Source organism: Camarhynchus parvulus, chromosome 1A, assembly GCF_901933205.1.
Source record: "Camarhynchus parvulus chromosome 1A, STF_HiC, whole genome shotgun sequence".
NCBI lineage: Eukaryota > Metazoa > Chordata > Aves > Passeriformes > Thraupidae > Camarhynchus > Camarhynchus parvulus.
This window is the reverse complement of record NC_044586.1, coordinates 48,391,951-48,415,932: the sequence shown is the minus strand read 5'-3', so window position 1 is coordinate 48,415,932 and position 23,982 is coordinate 48,391,951. Positions and strand designations below refer to the sequence as shown.

The following is a 23,982-nucleotide window of genomic DNA, read 5'->3' as shown; positions in this document are numbered from 1 at the left end:
TGATGTGGTCAGTATTTTTTCACAGGGGTTTTCTCAAATGTGATCCTTTATAGCAAAGGCTGTCCCTCTGCAGTGACAGTACACACATTACAAGCACAATTGACAATTACACTTGCAATACATACATACACATATATTTATGTAATTTGGTATGATTTAATACCAAATCCTCACTACCTGTGATATCTCATGTTAACAGAATAGAGGTAAAAGGCAAGCACAGCCTTGAGTAAAATTTTAAAGCCAGTCCTACCCCTGGTTCCTACTGCTATTCTCTATTTTCTCTCTCACATCCTTTGGAACAAGCACCCTAGCTGTTGATTAACTTTTTTTTTCTATTGAAAGGCACTGGGGAATCTAACCACCTGTTCTTGAAACCTGAAATAGACTTTCAAATGCCCTGCTGTTGCCCTTATTGTTTTTTCTTGGTCTTTCAATATTCTATATATAATCTTCAGTTTAAAGCACCTATATATAATTTTCTGTCTGAAATAGCTTTTCCAGCATATTTTATTGCCTAATATAAACTGTTTGATGAGGTTCAGTGAAGATCTGAATGCCTGACAATGGTGCTTCCTCACAAAGCTCCATGACAAAAATACAAGTCCTGCCAAGAAAGCACTGCTGTAGGAAGCATGATTTATACAGGATTCCTTCTGAGTCCTCCTTAATAAACAGACAAGAGCCCAAGGAAAGGTAATTTCTAATGCACTGCTCTCAGTGTGCCTAGAAGGATGTCTATAAAATCAAGGGAAGCAAAATGGAAAATCTAGTCTGGTGACTGGTTTCTGTCTGTCTGGTGGTGCCAGCAAGAGGATTGCATTATATCTCCTCCTGCAAACACAAAGTTTGTAATAGTATCATGCTATTTATATTTTATTCTTACCTCAGTCTGCACCAAGTAGTTCCTTTGGGTACGTATGTGTTTTAAGAATCCAAATATGTTGACTGTCCCTTCATGCTGGATTTGCTGCAGCATGCTGTCTAACACTATGTATGTGCCTGTCCTTCCAACACCAGCACTATAAAACAAAAAAACGGTCTTGAGCCCGAAATAAAACACTAATGTAAAGAACTTTTCCATACACACAGCTTTTTCAACAAACTGCTGCATACGGAAGATTTTCCTCTACAAAATGAATTCTATGAAATACTTTGTTAAAGGTCCAAGGCTGATAGTAATCTTTTTCTTTGTACAAGAAGAGACCTAAAGATTATTTTCTTAAATGGTTTTTAAATTATTGGCTGAAATAGTACTAAGGGATTTCCTGTAGGTCTGCAATTTTCAGCCTTGATACTCCTTAGGATACTTTGCCAAGTATATCTACATCAGGTGGTATATGTCAGCACTTGGACATACAAAATATATTCAAATCCTTCTATGTTGAAACGCCACTTTAAAGCAAAAGTTGCATTATGCAACCCACTACAGTACAAGAGATTTTAAAGGTAAACCCCAGGAAATGGCAGAACTGTTGAGAGTATATCTGTAAAAGAAAAAAGCTTAGTGCTCCTTAGACAAAGTTAAGATGGCAAGCAATTTTTTAAAACCTTTTTAAAAATGGGAAATGGAGAAGAAAGTGTTAATCAACTCATTCCTGTTATGAACTCTGATTAACATAGTATAAAATCAGCTGTATCATAAAATTAGAGAAAAACTTTTTTGTTTATAAAATATCTGGGTAGGAAGTACAGGGTCAAGACATCAGTTTTTGTTATCTAGCAGTATATGGGAAATAATCAGCTGTAATTCCCCTCTAAGATATGAAGGAACATTATGTATACTGTACATGTAACTTGAGAGCAGCACTGTGCTGGGTCTGCATGGTCCCCTGTGGGCAGATTCAGCTCAGTCCATACATGCTAATTCAGTCATCTCATTTCTGCCACAGAGGGGGCACAGAGCATAGGTAGACTGAGATCAGATTGCTGTAATAAACTGTCTAAATAAGTATGGTATGAAACCCAAAGGTCCAGGTTGTTAATACCCTGTTAGACACAAAGAAGGACAAAGATTACCAGACACCATCTGTACTTGTTATGAAAGACAAGACATGAAAAGTACCAAATAAAAATAGCTAAAATAAATTTTATGAATCTCATCATTTGTGTCTTCCATATAGCCTGTAAATATAAATCAAATTTATATTTCAAAAATGAGATGGTTCCTTTGAAAGTCCATAGTGCATGGGGTCAGTTAGCTAAAACCTGCACAAAATTGCCTACAGACAGAGGGGAGTTATACCTGTGAGCCAAGGGAGAGGTCTGACTGAAGCCACACAACTTACCACTGTTCACTTCTTAAAAACTCAATTTAATTGACTCCAAATGTATTGCCAATATCTCAGCAATATCAGATTTGAAATTTTGAATTTCCCAAGAACAGCCAGGATGTAAATAGCAGCAGAAAAACAAGATATGGAATTTTCATTTTCCAAGATAAAAACAGATGTCAGTCAGATTAGATTGTCCCACAGATAAAATATCTTCATTTGCAGCATTTGTGAGGTGACTTTACCTGTTGGCTTTCTCAGTGTCAGCTCCAGAAGGACAGAATTCATGAGGAGGTTCTCTTTCCAAATGTTCCATCAAAGGTGAGGTACTACAGTGGAAAACCAGAACCTGCTTATATATTTTACAATAACCTGGTCCTTCATGGGCATTGTGAAGTCATTCCAGGCCCTACAAACCCTTTTTAACCAATTTTCCCTGAGCTGCCAGTTTCAGAGAGCACTGACAGAGCACCTGCCTGCACACTGCGGCACATGCAGACCTCAACCGTTCCCCAGAACGCTCCTCCATTGCAAATGACTCCTAGAGCCCAGAGAATGTTAAAAACAGCAGAGTTGTAGTTCAGCCAGGAATAGAGAGAGTCTTCTCTTGTGCACATAGCTCCTCTTAGGATTACAGAGTATCCCTGCACCAAAGAAAGCATGAGCCAAAAGCATCCTAACAATATATTTGCAGAAATGAAACATTTATCCCCACATGTGTATCTGGTAAGCTCATAGCATTCAAGATAGCAGTACAGAAATGTGAAAAAATAGAAGTAAAAGTAGTTTAGCCAAAAAAAAAAAAAAAAGAACATAGTGCAGAGCAGCAGCATCATCTTGTTTATGGAGATTTACAGATTTACAGAAGTGGCACAATTGATTAGTTGGCCTTATGAAGGAGAGAAATATCAGATAAGAATATCAGCTAAGAAGTTAATCTTACTCCATCAGGAATCGTTAAATGCAAGGGTGAAATTTTGCTTAACCCACCACTGAGAAATTCTTTTCTTCTGCAAAACAAAAGTGGGGTGAACCTTACAGCACTAGAAAGCACACCTGCAATGAACCACAACAGGCCCCACAGCGTGGCGCTTCGCCTGCGATGCCTTCCGCACGAAGGTGAGAACGGGCAGGGAATATTCTGGAACACCCATGTCAGGCCACTGGGTATAGTGGTACTGAGTCACTATGCGGCCGCTGGACCTCCCTTTCTGGGAGCCCTGCAACAAAAAAAAAATTCCACATGTAAGCAGCCCACATCTTCCTTCATTTTATTTCCATACCTGATAGTTGTTGAACTAGTGCTATCCCTGTTTAGTTCAAAGCATGCCATGTGGCTCTGAATATCCCAGCCTCCAAAGAGAAGGGGAAGGACCAGGGGTTCTGTCTTACCAGCTTGCTCACTGAGTGGAAAAATGACCTGACACTGTCTCAGAAAGCCATAGAGAAAGATTAAGAACACTGGAGGGTAACAAATTACAGCTGCTCTCAAGAGTCACCAGCTCTTCCTGCCACTCTGCTCCTCTGCTGAGTGAACAGAAGGAGTAGGATTCATCTCACCCAGCTTTATTGATCTACAAGGTAAGGAGCCTTGTGCAGGCTGCTTTTCTAAGCTCCCTTCCTCCATGGCAACTCAGAGGCAGGGATGCCTTCAGAAAGCAGGTCACCTCATTCAGAGATTGGTTCCTAAAATAGGCAGAATAAATTAATTGATAGTAAATGCCAAACATTATGTATTAATTATGCAGGGAGGGTGAGAGGCTGGATGTCTCAGACATTTATGTGGCTGGAATAAATTTTCAGTATTCTCCTTAAAGTAGCTGACATCACCCTGCTGAGCTGAGATCATGCTGGTTCTGGTTACAATAAAACAAAGTGTGTATTCACCTTTATTTACAAAAGGAAAACGGAGAGATGAGGTGGATAATTTAACTCATACCACATTTTCTTCAAGTTGCTCTTTTTGAAAATGTATCATCCTGCTACCCAGGCAGTCAAAGTCCACATCAGCTCTCCAGTGTGATCACTGCTCTTCCCCTGACAGTCCTACAATTTTCTGAGTTTATCTGGTCAAATTAACTAAGGCTCACAAGCATTTTGGCTGGCTGAGATCTATAGGATTCAGCTTCACATATACAACAGAAAAGAGTTGTCAACTGCCTTAAAAATATTCTGAGCATCTTTTAACACTTCCTTTTGCCTACTTGTGTTTTTAGGATGTCACAAACCTTTTTGATCTTGGTGTTTCTAAGAGTAAAATTCCTCACAGTGTAATAGGCAAGTACATGAACACTCTTCTGAGTAACCAAGAAGTTCCCATATTCTTCACTACCTTCAGCAGGCCAGTACTGGTCACATTTTCTCTGTTAGAAAGAAATTTTCTCCGTTAGAAAATTTCTCTTTAAATAATAGAGAAAAAAACCTGTAAAATGTCAAAATAGTAAGCTGAAATGTTCAAATTTAAGAGCAGAGTAAAGCATGAAACTGTATTGGGACCATCAATATACCCAGTTTATTATAGACATGATCTTCTGTGCAGAACAAATAACAATTATTTTGTGCTGTAGAGGCATAGCTGTTCAAATACGCTCTTTATTTGGAAAACTCAAAAAGAGAGGTTTAAATCATACTATCAGAGTTAAGAGGGTCCAATATTGTGGAATTTTCCATTCTATAGAGACAATAAAACCTAAAGAAAAAAACATGATCTATAGGAAATACAGGAATACATCCAAGTCTAGAGTCGTATGTGGCTTCTGAATAGTTTATACTATGGGCAGAGTATATCTGGAGGAGAGGGTAAGAGTGAGCCTGTGTAAGGCTAGAATGCACAGGAGAGAGCTGTGATATGTCCAGCCTTTTGGCTGGGCAGTCATACAGCCTTCTCTAAGAGTATTAGAAGAGTGCTTGTTTATATCATGGTGTTACAAATGAAGTGGTACTCCCAGTCAGCCCTCATCTGAAATTACTGTGTCTGTATCACCTGAGAGATGCCTTATAGGTTGTATGATAATATTTGCACTCATTTTAGGCATTGCTGCCAGTGTGTGGCAAGTGTAATGCAATGTCCCCTCATGTGACCCCAGGGTACAGGTATACTCCCATCACAAAATCAGAGAAACACACACCCTGTGGTGGCATTCGACCTCATTTGGTCTCACTGGACAAATGTGTGTCCAGTCACGTAGTAGGAAAAGAACTGTGAGTACCACGGGATGTTAACAGGGAGCAGACAGTGAATATCCAGGAAAGTTAACTTGAACTACATTCTTCTTTCCAGGGTCCAAGACAACCCTGAGAAAGTGCATGATGGCAAGGAGATAAGCAGACTGGTAGCAGAATGCGGGCACAAGGCCCACAGTCTGTCCACCCATATATACTAGTAGTCTCTTTTTAAGTACGTGTTTGGTTTTTTTTTTTTTTTTTTATTTTTTGTGGTTAGAACATGGTATTTTCAAGATTTATTGAATATGTTCTTTAGTTTCATGCTACAAGTCCTCAACTGTATACTTCTGTAGCCAATCCAGGTACAGGCAACTACTACAAACTATTGCTTTTTGCTCAATAATTGACTAAACCAGATCTTAAAAAGAAAGATGGGAATTTGCTACAGGTACATTTACCAACATTAGAGAAGTAAAAAACAGACAACAGTACTCATACCCTTCCTTTCTCAATGAGATTAGTTATCATCACAATAACTTCCACGTTATGTTCCCATATCATTCTCCAGAAATCTTCTGCTGTTGATTTTAGAGGCCCTTGAGCTGCAATGTAGGCTTTTGGCTTGTTGTAGCCCTAAATTGAAATAAAAGAAATGACACTTGTCAAATCACTGTCCATGAGCAAAAGGAGTTTGGGAGGTGTACATGACATTTCATGTATTTTTTGAAGACTCTGAAAAACTTTTAAGTGCTTTTAAATTTTTAACTGTTGAGGTTGTGGAAACCCTGTGGTATCAAATGACATAGGAATACAACTGTTATGCCAATGTTTATCATTCCAACAAATAGGATATGTATGTTCAAATGCCCATGTTTAGGCAGAACATTGACATGATGGTGATTATGAGACACACAGACATGCGTTGCAAAAGTGGTTTAAAAAATGGATCATGATCATTCACATGTAAATAATTATGTAATGAAAACTGGTAATGGTATCTTGGTAAGGCTGTGAGCCAAATGGCATCTTCCTCTCATGAGATTACCTCAGATGGGAGAATTAACCACTCAGATGAGATATACTTCTAAAATGACTCAGATGTGAAGGACATTGTTTCTTTAAAAATGCCCCTTGTTAAGCTGCAGCTGCTACAATATCAAGATGGATTCAAGAAAGAATTGGCATTTTACCTTGGCTTTAACTTGGTAGGCTTAACTTAAACTGCAAAAGTTTTTTCACAGAATCTGTAATATTGTGATACTTTTTTGGAATTAAATCTATTCATCTCCATACACATTTTTTTACAGAAAAGGCTGATAGATCAATAGGCCAATGGATAGAAAAAGGCACTTACATCAACGTAGTTTGCATTAATGTAATCAGTCAGTTTTCCATCCTTTTCAGCAAGCTGTGCTAATTTAACCCTAGTATGATCATCTGCAGTAAAACAAGGGAGAAAATAGGTAATTTTTGGAAAGCATTAAATTCTTCCTTATAAAAATAACGAAATGCATTTTTACAGTACAGAAGGCCAATACAGTAACAATCACATAGGCAAACATCCTCTCCTTAGGTATGAAGCAGATAAAAATTCTAATTTGTGGAAAAATAAAGAAATGAACCCAAAGTTTGAAGGGATTCAGAATCTAGTGGCCTGAACAGCAGCACCTGGGGTCATTTTAGTCACTATGACATGCTTCCCCTATAGCCTTTAGCTGCTGCTTGTAAAGGTGTCCAGGTCTTCTGTAAATCCTGTGTCATGAATGCCAAATCTGCACAGTGGGATGTCTCAAAATGACAGCAGGTACCAGTGTTTAGGAACTTTAATTCCAAGTTAAAAGAGTGGACTCTGGAGAGCAATGGACTTTGAAAATGCTGGTCATCTGAAGAGTCAGCAGTAACTACATCAGGGGGAGCTGAAGTGTTCTGTAGCCTGCACTGATTGTCAGAACTACACTTGAGTCACTTATAGAGGACAATTCTTGCTACTTCAGCTGCCCTAACCTGCCTCTACACTGCTTTTTAATAAAACAACCCCTGGGCTAGCACCTTTTGTATGATCAGATACAAAACACAGTGGCAAAGGAAAATCCCTGAGTTTTTGTCCCTTTAGAGACATCTTTAGCCAGAGAGATTTGCATTTCTTGTTGCTGGTTTACATTTTCTTCTGCCTGACACCTGGCTCCATTCTGACTTTTTTTATTAAGCTTTAGTGACACTGAATACTGAAGATATATTTAATTTAGAGCTTTCTTGTAATCAGAACAAAGTTGAAATGCTGTAGAGAGTTAAAAAAAAAAGTATTGAGCCACCAAATGATCAAAACTCCAGAGGAAATAGCTTGAAAAAGAGATTAACAAAACTGAATAGATGTGTTTCAGAGAAGAAAAATCTGGGAGAGTGATGCAATGGGCAAACAAGTGTACTGGCTAATGAAGCTGTTGTATTAAATTGTTGCCAGGCATAACACAACATAAAACCAGAACATTTATGTTTATATTTGACAGTAAATATATCTAGGGATTTTGAAGCTCATAGAGACAATAAATCACCATAATTCTAAAGCAAAGATGGATTAATTTTGACAATCAAAGCTTCTTTGGCTTTCTAATGGCATTATAATGAAATCTCCCAACTCCCTTTGGGTCATTGCAGAACACACAAATGTATCTTGCTCACACATGCTCACCAAAGCAGCAGAATGTCAGAGGACTAACTTGAAGATATGTGAAATCTGATGCTAACTCCTCTCCAAGGAGCACTTTGCTGATCAATAGCTGGAGCTTTCAGTGTAGAAGTATTTTTACTCCTCCTAATAACATATAAATTTGTACTAGTTTATAATGATTTCTCACACAAAACAACAAGTGATGCCTTTACTTACAAGCAACAATGTTTATGTATCGATTCTTATTCTTGTTGTCAGGATGATTAGAGCTGTCTGATGTAATACCTAGATCTACAGTACAGCTCTGGATTTCCTGAAAAAAAAGTATATCACACTTTACTAACTATTAAGGTACATAAAATGTCTTTAAATATTGTAAGCAAGCATGAAAAGAACCACAACCTTATACCCAATTATCTATGATATTTTACAACTACTTCATTGCTAAAAAAATTGCAGTGAAATAATTCCTTACCTGATAAAACTCTTTCAGTGTCTAATGAGGGAATGAATGCAAAAAAAGTAAAAAAAATCAAATTCCACAGCACAGAACAAATGGATAAGTGTTTATATAAATTACATTTACTATATGGAAAACAGTTATGGTCATGCAATATATCCATAATAACAACAAAACTGAATATTTCTGACATAATTCCTAAAGGGAACAAGAGGTAATTTTCCCAATTAAAACACTGGCATCTCTTTTCCTATCTTTAATGTTAGACCTTAAGCCAATGAAAACTTGTACATATGAGCAACATCACAGACTTTAGCCAGATTATCTATATATGTAACAGTTCACTGGAATTTTTATGTGTCCTTATAAATGCATTAGTTTCCCTGAGGAATGCTTTTGCTGTTTTTGCATTCAGCTGCAAAACCTCCACTGGAGCAGGACTGTGTGCAGTTCAGCCAGCCTCACAGCACTCTGGGGAAAGACAGAGCTACAGCCCTCACTCAGGCTGCCAGCAGTCTCACAGTGAAGCCAACAATTTTATAAAGAGAGACACAGGCTTGACAAGACAGGCGCAAAGTCTGTAAGAATCACAAAATTAATTCATTTTATTGATTACTTTAGCTGACAGGAAACTCAAGCATTTATAAGGTCCACACTTTTAAACAGTAAATAAATTGCCATCACTAAAAGTACTAACGGTGTTTCCCAACACTCTTTAGAATTCATTTTAATGTCAATCACCTTAATCTACTTAAATACATTTGTGAAACATTGTTCTTAGTTTAAAAATTAGATTTTAAATTAGTTATTTTGTAGTAATAGAAAAAAACTTGCTACCCCCCCAAAAAATCTGCTACTCCCCCCCCAAAAAAATCTGAACCACCCTTGTACTCTTCAAATATATGCTAACTCTGCAAAGACAACATTTCAGTTTTTCCCAATCTTTTAAGTTCTCTATCAGTAAAGAACTGAACACTACTTCTGGAGTAGTTCATAAAGCCAAAAAAGATCTTTCAACAAATGATGAGGACACTGATTTTTTTCTAGCATGAAATATTTCAGATGCTGCAGCTGTAGCTCAGAGACAAGCACTATATTTGGTCTTTAGATCACTGCCGTAATTTAGGAAAACTAAAATTGTAGGAAAAGATCAATTTAGAATGAACAATCAGATTTCTGTACTGCTGCACTGACTAATACTGAAAGAATTTTGTATCCATTGTATTTACATACAGTCCTTCAACATCTGCTCTTATTAATAGCTCATCAAGCTGGAGTCCTGTTCCATCAGTGCATATGCACATGTGTAATATATGAATATGTACTGGACATTCACAAGTATTTACAAATTTGGTCCCACAGTCAAATGGATATTCTGAATGTTAAATGAATTCAAGAAGAAATGCTGATGAAGAAGGTTATGTGAAGGACATGGAGTTTTTGGTCCACTGGATCACAATACATTGGCTGGGGAAACAAAAGTAAAACCTGAAGATGGAAAACTGTGCATTTTTACTTTCATTATTGTTTTTGCAAAAGGAATATTACTATTGTATTTTACCCTAATATAGATCTGCTAAAATAGTTATTTCCATCCCAACTGACTGATTTTATTAGAAATCTCTTGTAAAAATTGCTAATGGCACAGCTTTAATTAGGTATTTGGGGTTTTAATGCCTATGTGAATTAAGTTAGAACATATCCATATTTAAAGTGATTGCAATACACGAGTGGGAAAAACAGTGAAGATCCTTAATTACACATGGTGATAGTAACATCATAGATTAGAGCATATGTTTCAACATTTTGAAATACCTCTTATGAACCATATACTTTAGGAAAGGAACTGTAAAACTTTCACTACCACATATGAAGACTACATTAGCTCCCCTGTTAATCAGAAATCTTGCCACTTGTACTCATTATTACTTCCATTTTATTTTCTCTGTAAATGGAACAAGCAAATATGAATAGCTTCAGCAAAATTCAATTTTCATTAGTATTGGAAAATATTTAGATCTATCACTATATCTGATAAACCATATACATTGCACTACCTTTGCACAGTTTATTCACACAGTTATTCAGTATTTTATCACAATAACAAACATTCCCATTTGTATTCCAGTCTTGAATTTTAGGAATCTCCTTAGGCTTTATGCATCAAATCACTCACATTTACATGCATTCATGAAATTGGTGCCCAAGTCAGAATGTAATGCCCCAGTTTTTGTTTGCAGGCATTTAAACTTAACATTATTTGAATGTGCTAATAAAAAGATGACATCATAGAGCCATACCTCAAATTCTTCAGAAAAACCATTACTTGCATGTAAATCTGCAACATGTTTGGGAAAATGCTTTATTGGAATTGCTCCAACATCATCTTAGGGGTGGGAAAAGACAAAAAATATATTTATGAAGAATAAAAAGCCAGTGACATATAATGAAGTTCATATGTAGGCAATCCACAAAACATCCTGAAATAAAATTCTTGGCATGAACTTTGGATACACAACTCCCAAAAAAATACGACATCCTTTGATGCCATTATCATTCCTAGAATAGTTACCTAACACATGTACATTTCTAAATTATTATTTGGAAAGAAGATAATGAAAATGGTCTTAGAGCTAGGTCTTGCTCTGTCTGTAAGCCCCCCAAATCAAGGAGCTGATTCTGCAAGATGCTAAGCTTGTCTGTAAATAGAAGAACGCACAAAATTCCCTGTGAATTCAAGGAGACATGGGAGGATTAACTCTTTGCTGCAAGACATTCAAAAGGAGAGAGCACAGCTCTGAACAATACTGATAAAGTAGGAATGATTAGGCAGAGTTGTCTGGGTGCTCCACGCTGATTAGTGCTGCACTGGAACTTGGAGCCCCATAGTCCCAAGCCTACTAAATTAAAGCAGCATTATGCCAGTATTTTCACATTAACTGACACTTGCATGTTTCCATTGGCATCCAAAAGAAACACAATTAATTTTCATCTTTTATTGCACCAGTGAATACCTTCCATACAGAATTTTCTCCCAGCTCTCTTTGTGATTCTATGATTACCTATTGATAATAATCTTATGTCTGATCATGGCAGTACTGACCACAGATTTTCACATCAGGATTCATACTTCAAGTTTTAAATGAAAGATTTATGTTTAAGACTTTTTGGCTACTCTCAAAGAAAACATCTACACTCTCGAGGAATAAATATGATTGAAGTAACATCTCCATTTTACTTTCGACAAATACAAAAAACACTTGCGTAGAATATGCATCAGAAATAACATCAGAAACCTTTGGAACTTTTAATCTTCTCTTTACGGCAAATATGCTGTGTAAACAAAGTCATCTGTTTGCCAATTATCTGCTAAAGGATGACATTATTTCACTGAGATTTGGTTCCAAAGAATGATTTTGTCGGATTTTTTTAAAAGCCTTTCATGGTTTAAAAATATGTTTATTTCACAATCTGTAATTTCATCACCATTTCATATGTGAACAAAACGTCAGAAACATTGAACAAGGACCTGTTTTTCACATCAACAGATGTTCAGTATTTAGCCCACCTAATAATTTTAGCTTTCAGTTACCAAGAATTTGTTGATTTGTACTAAGATCCATCTGGTCTCCCACTTATATGACTGGATCTGAATACAAAAAGTGAATTTATCCAGTCAAACCTAAGAGAAGCTTAACAAATGTGTAACACAATCTTCACACTTTGGAGATGAAACCTGGCATGAAGTGTTTATCCTAATGGTATGCAAACACAAACCCAAAAGGGAAGGCAAATGACCCAAAGAGTGAGTACACTAATGGAGAAATAAATCTTAGGTTTTGTTTTCTTGCCTGTGCAAATCTCCCAATTCAATCACTTCTGAACCCAGGAATGTATTTTATATCTGGATGGCAAGTATCACTTCAAACTACTTAGAGTTTGATAGTGGATCTGAATCCTACCCTGTAATTCATTACTATTTAAATGCATCTTTGAATTGTGCTGTGAAGAGCCATGGCATTTTCTTTGAATAACTGCAGATCTCCTATCTCTGGCAATGAAAGGAAGGAAAATTTAATATATAATTCTATGGAAGGAAAACTTAATATATAATGACATCTGTGGAGTGTACTTTTGGTCACAGCCATAAGAATTAAACTTAGCAGTTGCAAAACACTCTTCCTGCCTTACACTCTTTTCTAGTATTATATTGTAATTAGATGCAATTGTAAAATTACATTGTTGAAACATTTGTGCAATAGAAAACAGAATAACTGTTCACTTGACATCTGTTGCATGCAAAATAAAACTATTTCCTCAGTGCTTGCAGTTTTTTCCATAAAATATGCTATCTATCTCCAGTCACTGAGAAAAAAAGATTTCTCTTTAGTATTTATCACCATTTCAGAAGGAAAACCTCCAGTTTCAAAACATGCATTTTAGGCACTCAGAATAACTGTAAGTGCAATTATGAAATGGAAAACACTTTCCCCCCAAGGTGAGTTGGTCAGGAAAATTTGTAAGAAAATGATACAGTTGTAGTTCAATACAGTTAATGATGGAGAGTTAAGGCAGAGATTTCCTAAGATTGTTGCTTTTTCTTATATAATCATGTTTTCTGAAATCAAGCCATAGCTCTGCTTTTGAACCATTTAGTAAAAGGTTATGCATCTCCTAATAGCCTCAATCCATACAAGATGCATTTAAAGATGTCTAAAATTCAGTTACAATGGAAGATCAATGTTTGGGATTTATTTGTGTTTACCAGTAATTCACACAAGGGCTGATTTTCTTCCTTTAGTCATTCCACGAAAATCCATCACCTTGTATAATAGCATAGTTTACAAAAACATTACTTGTGGAACAAGATAACCTTGTCTCATAGGTGAGAATGTGGCTTAGGATCTGCTTCAGAATTAAATGATTGTGGGTTTAAGTAGACGAATGAAATTAATCTATTTCATTCTACACAGACTGAAAAAACTGGAAGGCTGCATGTGCTCCTGCGATACTCTTTGAGAAAAGAAAGGAAACAGTTTCCCCAAATAAATGTGGTGGATATAGAATCAGAAGATGCTAATAATATTCTGAACTTCTGTATTATTTTAATGAGAGGTTCACATAGTTATACCATAGTAATTATGCTAGTAAAATATGTAAGTATAAGAACACGCTGTAATTGCAAGTGAAATGCAGACGATGAGGCACATCCTCATCCTGCTGGTAAAAGAATAGGACATGTTCTATACACAGGTGACAAATCCAATTAGAGGCAGAAATACAACAGAATCTGCTGTTGCTGGTGTAATTCTCTAGAGCTATTTAGTGTAGCTCAGATGGCTACATGAGCAGCCACTCTAGGGAGGCTACACTTAGGATTGCTACAAAGCACAGAGTATCCTTGAGGCAACACTGTAAACTGAAGATATTTCTCTTCTGAGTCACCTACAGAAGAGACCATTAATAACACAAATCTGCCAATATCAAGTGTACCTGTTTACACAGATTTGTACAAGAGGTTACAAATCTCTGGTTTACAGATGTTATAGTATTTGAAGAATTCTCATTGACACATATAAAGCAGCATCTTCCAACAGTTAACACCGATCCACAGAACAGTTGCCAGAAATACCTGAGACTGGGAAGATTGGAGCTGGGGGACCAGAAATCACTCGAGGTGATGTATTATCTTCTAAATAAAAATGAGCAGTCTGGAAACATTTCCTAGAGAGGAATAAATATACAAAAATTTGAAAAAAAGGAAACAACCAAAACATTATCCGAGATGATTTAGAATTCTGGCATTATTGAGTCAGAAAGAAAAGTCATGGTTTTGAAAACCAATTTTCATGGAGTGTCAAATACTACTACTACAATATAAATATTCCCCCAGCACATCACCAAATTATGCATACAACATGAAGATACTCCATTACCTCAGCATAATACATAGTTCATGCATCTTTACCTATACCAGAGGCAGAAGATAGAGCACACATCAGACATAGTGACAGCTGAAAGAAAAACTCTGCATCAGGAGCTACTGTAGATGCTGTGTACTCCAAGTACAAAAAAACATCACTGTCTTCCTTACTTATCCAAATTCCCTTAAATAATTACTGTGCCCTTTCATGTGATGATGCTAGCCTGAAGATGGAGCAATGTTCTGGTAATTCATTGATAGATGCTACTGCAGACATGGAAATGCAATAAAAGCAACATGTAACTGCCAAAACAGCGGCTCTAGAACTGCTGTGACTGGGGCTAAACAACTTTTCATATGTAATTGCAGCACTGAGGGACAGCTTAACCAAGGAGGACTTCCCAAAGCTGACAGACAGAACCAGGGATTTCGAACTCCAGGAGATGCTAGCTTTGCTGCAAAAACATTGAAGTATGAATGCAAATGGAACCAACGTTAACTATGACTCACAATGTTATTTGTATCTGTGCTATAATCCAGATGTGAAGATAATAGGAATAGCATCTGTTAAGAATTCAAGCTATTCAAAGGAATGAATAACTAACTGCTGCTGTAAGCATTGCAAAGCCTCTTTAATTAAAAAATTTCCGTATGATTAGACACGCTAATAACAATCTTAACTTTGGGTCATTTAATCTCTTGGAAATATTATTAATAATCATTAAATTTAAAAATAAATATATGCCTCATGAAAATACTAATCTCATTTTATATTTACAAGATTCGGCTTCTTCAGATCTGTTGGCTGCAGCTATTGTAGATTATTACTTTGTGTAATCACTGTTATTTTAAATTCTGTATCACTGCAGTCATAAAAACGGCAGAATTCCATTCCAGTATTGCTGCAGTCATAAAAAGCCTCATATAGTTGCTATGAACAGAAATAAATTTTGAAGATACTTTGAGAAATAGATAGGGAATATGTGGCTGTTTTCATTCTTTCCAGAACCATTAATATAGATAATAAAGACTTTGGTAAGCTTATTTGAATTAAGCCTCTGGGAAACATGCCCATGTTCTCAGAATGTGTTGAGAATTTTCTTTCCGGGTACAATACAGATTCTCAAAACACAAGAAAAAGCAGACCGCTACATAAAAGAGAAAACTGAGACATGCAAAATAGTTCTGGTAACTCACATGACAATGAAATTTGAAGTCCAGCTAGAATTCTCTAAAAGTGTATTTGTGATGTTCACAGAGAAACTTTGACTTTGCATGAGGTAATTGGAGCAATACTATCTGTTATGTATGTGGTTTTACATAGAAATGGCAATTATGGATGCAGACCAAGAACCCACTCTGGAGGAACCTGGGAACACCCTTCTAAATTTTAGAGTCTCTAGCATCAGAGGTAGTGGCTGCTGAGGTGAGAGAGGCTGTGTCCATGCTAGCACAAAACTTGAATCAGAACTGTGTGTGAAATACCTGTGAGACACAGGCAAGTCTCCAAATTTTCAAATCATTAAACACTTTGGAAAGTCTGGCCCTGTCTGCTGGGCACAGCAAATGCTGTATTGTGTTTATTAAAAACTGCACCAACCAAACATGCCAAGCAGTCCAATGTGACAGCTCCAAACCCAAAAACTGTCTTTCCCCCAAACGTCTACTGCTTGTGAACAATCATCAGATGTAAGGTTTATGGACTAACGTTGTCACCTATTTGCTTGAGAAAAGATTGAGCTCTAAAGAATTTAATTAGCATAATGACTTTCACATCTAAAGCTGCACTTAAAATGTCTTCATATTATGCCATACACTCATTATCCCTCACTGAGCCAATGTATTTTTAATCTTTAAAAATTAATTGTGGCTGAAAATAAATTACACCCTTAGCACATTCAGGAGACAAATTCATAGCAGTTGACTTAACCTGTAATAAGACTCATAAATAGGCACTCCATCTGCTTCTGCATCAGCACTGAAAGCCTTCATGACTAAACCTAATGTTAATACTCACATCTTGTTAATTATCACTTGTTGTTAATGAAAAAAGTGATGACTATTTCAAACTTCCAGACAAAGGTCCCATCACTCAATAACCTGATTATTTAATTTACACCTTTCATTTCAGCACTTAGATCTCCAACCTAAAACTGTAATTTGTAATTTAGACTCTGCACTTGTTCAAACACACACTTTATATATGGGGGCAGTGCTAAACCACTGAATTAATTACAGCGTCTGGATCTGTACAGCAGCACTTCAGTCTGACAGGAGGGATACTGGATCTGAATGAACAGTTCAATGGCAGCTACAGAAGACTACAGGGCTAAGCCTCAGACTGTGGGGGACATGGATTTCCAAGCATTTGGGCCCCTGGACCCAAAAGTGCCCTGGTTTCTGCCCTGGGACTGGCGCTGAGGCTGGCAGGGAGCACAGCACCCTGTGCTCATGGGACTGGGTGTGTGTGCAGAGAGATCCTGCCTGGGGACTTGGCACGGGAGCTGAGCTCTGCAAGTCAGAGCCATCTGTGACAGGATGTGTTTGTGCTTCTCCTGCTCATGCAGAGTGGTCTTAGAGGCATAATTCCTTCTTTCCCTGAAAACTTCAGTGCGTTTTAGCTCAAGGATTATCTGCCAGTAGGTATCCTCAAACACTTACTAGATTTTTTAAAATGTAAAGATAATTTAAAGATGTGGTGAAACCAAAGTATTTATAAGTGGATCCTCAATGGATGCTCATTATTCATTTTTTAAATAGCTGCAATTAATTTTTATGCATTTGTCAAGTGGAATTTTAATTGTCAGATTTTATTAAGACTTATTTATGACATGGGTCACTGTTGAAAAGTTTTTCCTTTATGGATGGATGAGTGGGGCCTCTGTATATTTAAATCTAGTTTAAGTGTTTCTGCATGCCCAAGCTTAACGATCCTCAGAGAAGGTTCTCAACTCTGTTCCCATAAACTTATCATAGGACTCAAGGCTTTAGATCAAATCATGGCTAAGAAAATGAACATTCTCTGACAGGTATGGTTCAATTTATATAAGGCAGTAGAGGAAATTTAAAAATCAAATAACTACTCAGGGTGTTGTCTGTCATCATCTTGGTAATTTCTGAAGTGTTGTTATCATGAAATGTCTAACAGGCTGCATGACAGGCAGCTGATGCTCAGTATGTCTACAGACGCAAATAGACCTGGAAGTGCATTAGCAGTTTGTGGTTCACGTCATCAGAGCTGGTCTTTTACCACAATTCACATGTTTGTTGAAAAAGAATTTTGAATTATACAAGGCCCACTGATAGCTGTTACCATGTTACTATTCTCCAAGCTCTTCCTACAATAAACATTATAAAAGCTGATCTGCACAAATATGAATAATTAGGCAAAATAGTAATGATGAAGCCATCAAGAAAAGAAGAGAGCAAGTACATTCAGATATTCCTGCCACATCTCTGCTGCAAGAACTCAGAAAGTAGACAAAAAATGAAAGAAATGGATAGACTCTAGATGTGGACAGAAAATTCTCTCTAAAGCTATTTTAAAAAGTCTATCTGGACAGCAAGGCCACTAAACAGGGCAAAGAATCTCCTTGTTTATTCCACTGTAATCTTAATCATGCTGAAGAAATGAAAGGAAAATTACATTGCTTGAAAATTGCTTGAATTAAAAAAGATACACAAAACCAGAGTAGTTAAAATTGTGTATTTTCCTACTGGTAATTATTCAATCTTTAGACAATATTGCCATTAGAAGTTTTAATCCCTGTCAGAGAAATAAATATCTATCAAAAAAAGATTTAAATTGTGCCTAATGAGATAGTGAAGAGATTGAGGAATTTCCTCAAGCGCTGATTAACAATTTCATTTAAAAAAACCCAAAACCAAAACCCAAACAACAGATGGTACAGAATTATTTTTCTGATAGAAATCATTAAAGTGAAGAAATAAATAATTTTGTCTTTCTTTAACCTTGAGAGACTGGAACTTGTTGCTCTTGGTGGCTATTTGGTTTTAAACCAAATAACACACCTTTTGAATATTCTAAGAAGGAGCTAATAGTGGGAACAACCAAAGCATTATTCATTCATGTGACCAGCTGAGATAGACCAATGGTTTTTCTGGACTACCACTGCAAAAGAAATATAGAATAACTTCTTGTAAATCTAAATGTTTTTATGAACTTTAATAAGTGAAAATAATCGACCAAAATTAGGGGAAAAAAGTGCAATATAAAAAGAAACATTAACATCTAAAAGCAATTATTTCAAAACAAACTAAATCCATTAGAAAAATCTTACAGAGTTTCTACTAATATTTTCCAGGCTTAATGAAATCTACATAGAAATGAAAATATTCTGATTTTTTTCCAGTCTTTAATAAGAGGTGAATGTTTTGGCATCTTTGAAAGAGGGCTGTAAAGTCCTATCTACGATGCATAGTCTTTATGTTGCATTCCCCTGAAATAAGAAACAGTTACTGGTGTTATCATAATGCCAAGAGAATTTTGAGGATTAACAATAAAAGAGCTCCGTATTTTATTTTGTAGTACACAAGAAATACAGAAAAGATTAGACTCAAGGCAAGAAGATATTCTTGCTAACGGGATTTTTGTTTCATTTTGAAAGACCTGTTTTACTGAATTGTTCATTCCCAGAGAAAGAGTACAAAATGAACACAATGTTATTTGACAAAAACAAGCTTGTAACGTGTAGGATTACTAGAACTGCATTGTACAATCTGGGTCTTTAAATGCATGGCCTTTTTTAGCAAATAGAAGAGATTTCAAATACTGCTCAGCATCAGGGATGAAACCCTTTGGAAGTTGAATATGAACAATCATGTTGCATAACATGAATGACAAAAAAACGATTCTCAGAATGCAGGTGGTTAGCTGGAAATCCAGGGATGGAGAATAGAGTTATCCAACTAAGCATAAACTAAGAAATGACTTTTGCAATTATTATGGCAATTAACTACTACTTTGAAAAGCAGAAGAAATCTTTCTCAAGGTTCATCATCAAGTGTCTTTAATCATGGCAAAGGCTGTCTGACTCACTAGTACACTTGCCTGGAACAAAGGATGCTTGAACTCAATTTCTCCAGCCTAGACTGGTCAGGGATGGAATGAGTTCTGTCCCCATGAGGGACAACACCCTGATAGGCTGACAGAAAACTAGTGCCAGAAGACTAGAAGAAAAGTCAGTAAGCGTAATCCTGACATCACAGCCTAGAGATTACAGTAGTCAGTAGTTTGGAAAGGGCCAAAAGTAATGGTTCTTCACCATTTTTTTTTCATTTTAGATTAAGGATTATTTGGGATGAAGGAAGAAGAAAAACAGGTTCTGGAGGCATCTGAAAGAAGATCTTTGGGCCTGTCTTCCCAATTCTTTGTACAGTCCCTGTAAGAACAAAGTCCTGTTCCTGGCTGCTAGTTTATGTGTTAGCACAGTGGAAGCAGGATCAGGTTCCTGACAATCACTGAAATAGAAGTTTTTGCAATTTATTTCCCCCTTGCGGCCCCACCGTGGCATTTCCTCCCTGACAATCTATACACTTGAGAAAGTCTTAGGGCTGTGCAAGGGTTTTGAGAGCTCAAGCAGGCATGTCTCTAGGAAGACTGACTTTAACTAGAACCAGTGAGAGAGCGCCAAAGCCTTGAGCATTGCCACATACTGCCATGTGGCTGACAAGGTTCCTGTTGCATTTTTAGTTCAGGCCAACTTGCAGTATTTCACACAATGCTAGACACAGTTTGGGGTTAGCACAAGGCAGAGGCCATCCCCAGTTAGCAATGTGAATGCAGCCACTCTTTTTATCCTCTCTGAAGGAAGTAATTTCAGCTGTGGAAGAGATCTGTGCCATGCTAGCTGATCTGTTTTATTTCACAGTGTGGACACAGTTTTTTGCTCTTACTGATTATGTTGTAATGACTTCTAATAACCATCAATTCCCTTTATCCTACTTTTTCTTTTTTTACTGGCTTACCAATTTATCAAGTCACAGAGAAACACATCCATGAGGAAACCTGAGCACATGTGCACATGAAACACATCCACTAAAGTTATCCACTAAAGCTTTGAAAGACCAGAGCTAATTTTAGCTTGTCAGAATCACAAAGTAGAATGACTTTTAAATCACAAAGCATCCTAAGAGCTGCTCAGGAAGTGATCTTCAAACAGTTACACTATTGTAGTATCATTAAACTACCCCCTTTCTGTCTTCCACACAGCATCAGCACACTCCTACAGTGCCATATGAATTGCTTATTTACACAGTCCTGTTGAGGACAATAGATTCTCATTCTAAATTGATAACTACCTTTTTTAATGGGTAAAGGATTGGAAAGATAGTAAATAGTCCCATGCCATGATGTCTATTTTTTTTCTCCCTCTTATTTTTCTCAGTGCACTGTTTCTAGACATCAGTCATGAGTTATTGTTTACTAAGGTCTATCAATATGGGAATAAACTATTTGTAGTGGTTAAACCCTCTGCAAAAAAAAAAAAAATTGCATCTGAGTATTTTGGACAGAAACACTTTATTTTGTCATTTTTATGATACTGAGCAATATGAAGGCAAGGTAAGAGACTTGATCCAGACTCCCTCCTGTAAACCAGCTCAATAATGCCCATCACATTTTTCAAATCATACCTCTTTAGAACTGAAAAAATGATCAACCAAAATACGACTTACCTCCAGTAAATGAGAATACCCACAAGAATCACTAGACAGATAAAAGTCAGGGCTGATACGACCACAAGTGGTATAACTGTCTTCTTCTCTGATTCCAGACTCTCAGCTAGACCAATACGAGACTCATGGCTAATATTACTTGCCTCTGCAGTCAGAGAAAATTGAAACAGTCCAAGTTTAAATTCTGAGAAATGCACAGCACAGGTGAATGTGTCTTATAATGAGCCTATTAAATATCACTTACCTCTATTTTTTACTATGTACCACAGAAAGTTTATACATTTGCAAACCAGCTTACAGAAGATAAGCAGATAGAAGGCAAAGCAAAGTGTTCAAGCTTATGTGACTCAGCCCTCCAGCAGTGGAAACTTCTCTTTGTAAGAATGGCAGACTGTTGTTAAAATTCAGAAGAAAGTTTTTTTATTTTAATCTGTTTTATTAGCTGAAAGCCAAACGAGTTAAGAAATCTGAATACATAATATTGGAATGTGCATTGGAGTTGATATTAAACTGTCAGTCATATAGTGCAAATCACTTCTCTGGCCAATAGGTTAATATAAAAATGATCTTGAAAAAGTCTTTATGTGCTCGCTGTATTGCAGTTTAGCTTTCTGTATTTTTATCCATTGCCCATTCTGCCCTTATAGATACATCCTGCTTCCTTTGAATCCAATTGCCTCTCTCAACTATACTGGAGCCACACTTAAATTTCCCACCTCCATCTTTACAGGTGCTCAAATTATTATTTAGATATTGCTTTGGTTTCATATTTCTGTGAGCCATATACTGTTGGATGACAGAAATATTTGGACATGGGAATCTGTGCGAAGATTAAAACAAAATATTTTACAATTTTATTAAAGAAGGAAACACAATGGTGGACAACACCAATACTTTATTTTTAGCTTTGGTCATACCTCAAGAAGAAAGTATTTCAAAGTTGTGACTTTGATGTAAAATAACTGACTTATTTCAATTTGTGCAGTTTACTGTGAGCATTATTTGAGTGAAAATGCAGAAATAAGCACTTTTGTGCTTTTTAGAATTAAACCCCTAGAATGTTTTCTGCTTTTGCGAACAGTCCTAATGCAATGAATTTTCTGTATAAGAGCAGAATTTTTCTGTACAGAAAACATCTGCACTCCATTGGGATTTCAAGAGACCAATTCTACATGAATGAAAAGATTTTACACAAAGAGAGGAAGGAATGGAGTTGAATCTGGGGAAAAAAAAAGACAGCAAATTACATGCTCTAAATAAGGATGTCAAAAACAAATAGCTTCACACAGTACAGATTTCCAGGCAGCTCTATTTTCTTCTGTTTTCTTGAGTTTAGAGGCTTTCAGGACTTTTTGTGCAAAAAGGTCTAGGCTCTAATTTTGCAGATGTCTTCTTGGTTTAAATTCAAAATACTCTTTAACACCCATATAAACCACTTCTCTTTAAATTCTGCAGCTCAATGGGCAAAGTAATTGAAGGCACAAAGTTGCTTCTGAAAAATCTCCAAGTTTGTGTTGAGTAGATTAAAATTGGTGCTTCCTATTGATTCCAGAGAAAAACTATGTGTATGCATGAGAGAGCACAATACGATCCCTTTGAAACAGTCAGACTTGCTTATCCAACTCTGGACTAATTCACAGCATAAAATCCAATCCTATCTGTGTGATGACAGTGCTCCTTCAAACTTCATGACCATATCCTATTAGGACTCCTCCTATGGGGAATGAAGTGCAGGCTTCTCCTGTAACAGAGGGTTTCTTGCCTACTTCATTCGCTCCAATGATGGCAGCTGAAAAGGCAGTCTCAGCTTTAGCAGATTTCTTTGATTTCTAATAACTGATGTGTTTGGATTCTTTGCATATTTCTTTCTATTAATTTGTCTTAGTTTTTCAACAGAAGTTGAAAAGTTTGGGTAGTCACAGGGGTCTTATGGAGCAAATCCTAGTTCAGAACAAGCATAATTATGCATCAACAGCTACAAGACTGGGAAAAGTTTAAATGGCAATGTTTTTCTGTAATGGTCACAATGAAAAGAGATTTCACCAATTTCTGCAAAATCCATTGCAATGTATAAGTAAGTTCCCAGGTGAGAGATTAATTTTTGTGTTTGCTGCATTTCTTTGTAATTTAATTAAGCAAATATGTCTTCGATTTACAGGAGACCATGTTAGACATGCTGAAATTGAATGTTCAGCTTATTTAAAGTCAGTATTTGGCATCGTGTGCTGGAAAAAAAGTAATGAACATGAAATGATACTGTAGAGCGTCTTTCAATAATATCTAGAAGACAAACTAAGTCTGTTGTACTCCTCCTCCAGTACTGTATAATCCTTTTTGAGTTACTACTGATAAAAATTCAAATGACACCCATTATGTAAACTCTACTATCTTATGGCAACACTCATTCATACTAATAACATAGGTTTTAAAATACTAATGCTATTTTTGCTTATTTTTGAAGGAATGTTATGCATTTTACACAAAGTGGTAACTACTTACCAGTGAACTAATTCACTTGTTAATTCAGTTTTGTAACACCTACCTTGTTAGGACTCTTAGTAATTTCAATGTTTTTTATTCTCTTTTAATTTTATTTTTTATTTTTCATATTGTTCTAGCCCCAACTATATCGAGTGTCAGTTTACCACCTTTTCATATTAGTATTCTGTTGGTCATGAGAAATACAACCTGTATTTCAATGTAATTCAACGGTGTATTTATCTGTAGAACTGGGCTGAAACCTTCCCATGCTTTGTGAATGCCATTCCTTAACGGGTTTAGTTGAATGATACTGCCC

General features: G+C 36.5%; 1 protein-coding gene across 7 annotated transcripts in view; it reads right to left on the bottom strand.

Annotated features, from left to right (window-relative positions):
* Positions 1-23,982, bottom strand: part of PTPRZ1 (protein tyrosine phosphatase receptor type Z1) — a 129,293-nt gene that overhangs the window by 5,799 nt on the left and 99,512 nt on the right. For 3 of the 7 annotated variants that reach the window (XM_030961041.1, XM_030961045.1, XM_030961043.1), the window contains exons 13-23: positions 21,186-21,330; positions 14,199-14,290; positions 10,867-10,952; positions 8,582-8,602; positions 8,323-8,419; positions 6,793-6,875; positions 5,937-6,071; positions 4,502-4,636; positions 3,330-3,493; positions 2,519-2,602; positions 887-1,022 (exon numbers count right to left, since the gene is read on the bottom strand). In XM_030961041.1, coding sequence (XP_030816901.1) covers positions 887-1,022; positions 2,519-2,602; positions 3,330-3,493; positions 4,502-4,636; positions 5,937-6,071; positions 6,793-6,875; positions 8,323-8,419; positions 8,582-8,602; positions 10,867-10,952; positions 14,199-14,290; positions 21,186-21,330 — 1,178 coding nt within the window. The remainder of the gene's footprint in view (positions 1-886; positions 1,023-2,518; positions 2,603-3,329; positions 3,494-4,501; positions 4,637-5,936; positions 6,072-6,792; positions 6,876-8,322; positions 8,420-8,581; positions 8,603-10,866; positions 10,953-14,198; positions 14,291-21,185; positions 21,331-23,982) is intronic. The other 4 variants (XM_030961048.1, XM_030961049.1, XM_030961044.1 and 1 more) reach the window with 3 other exon arrangements.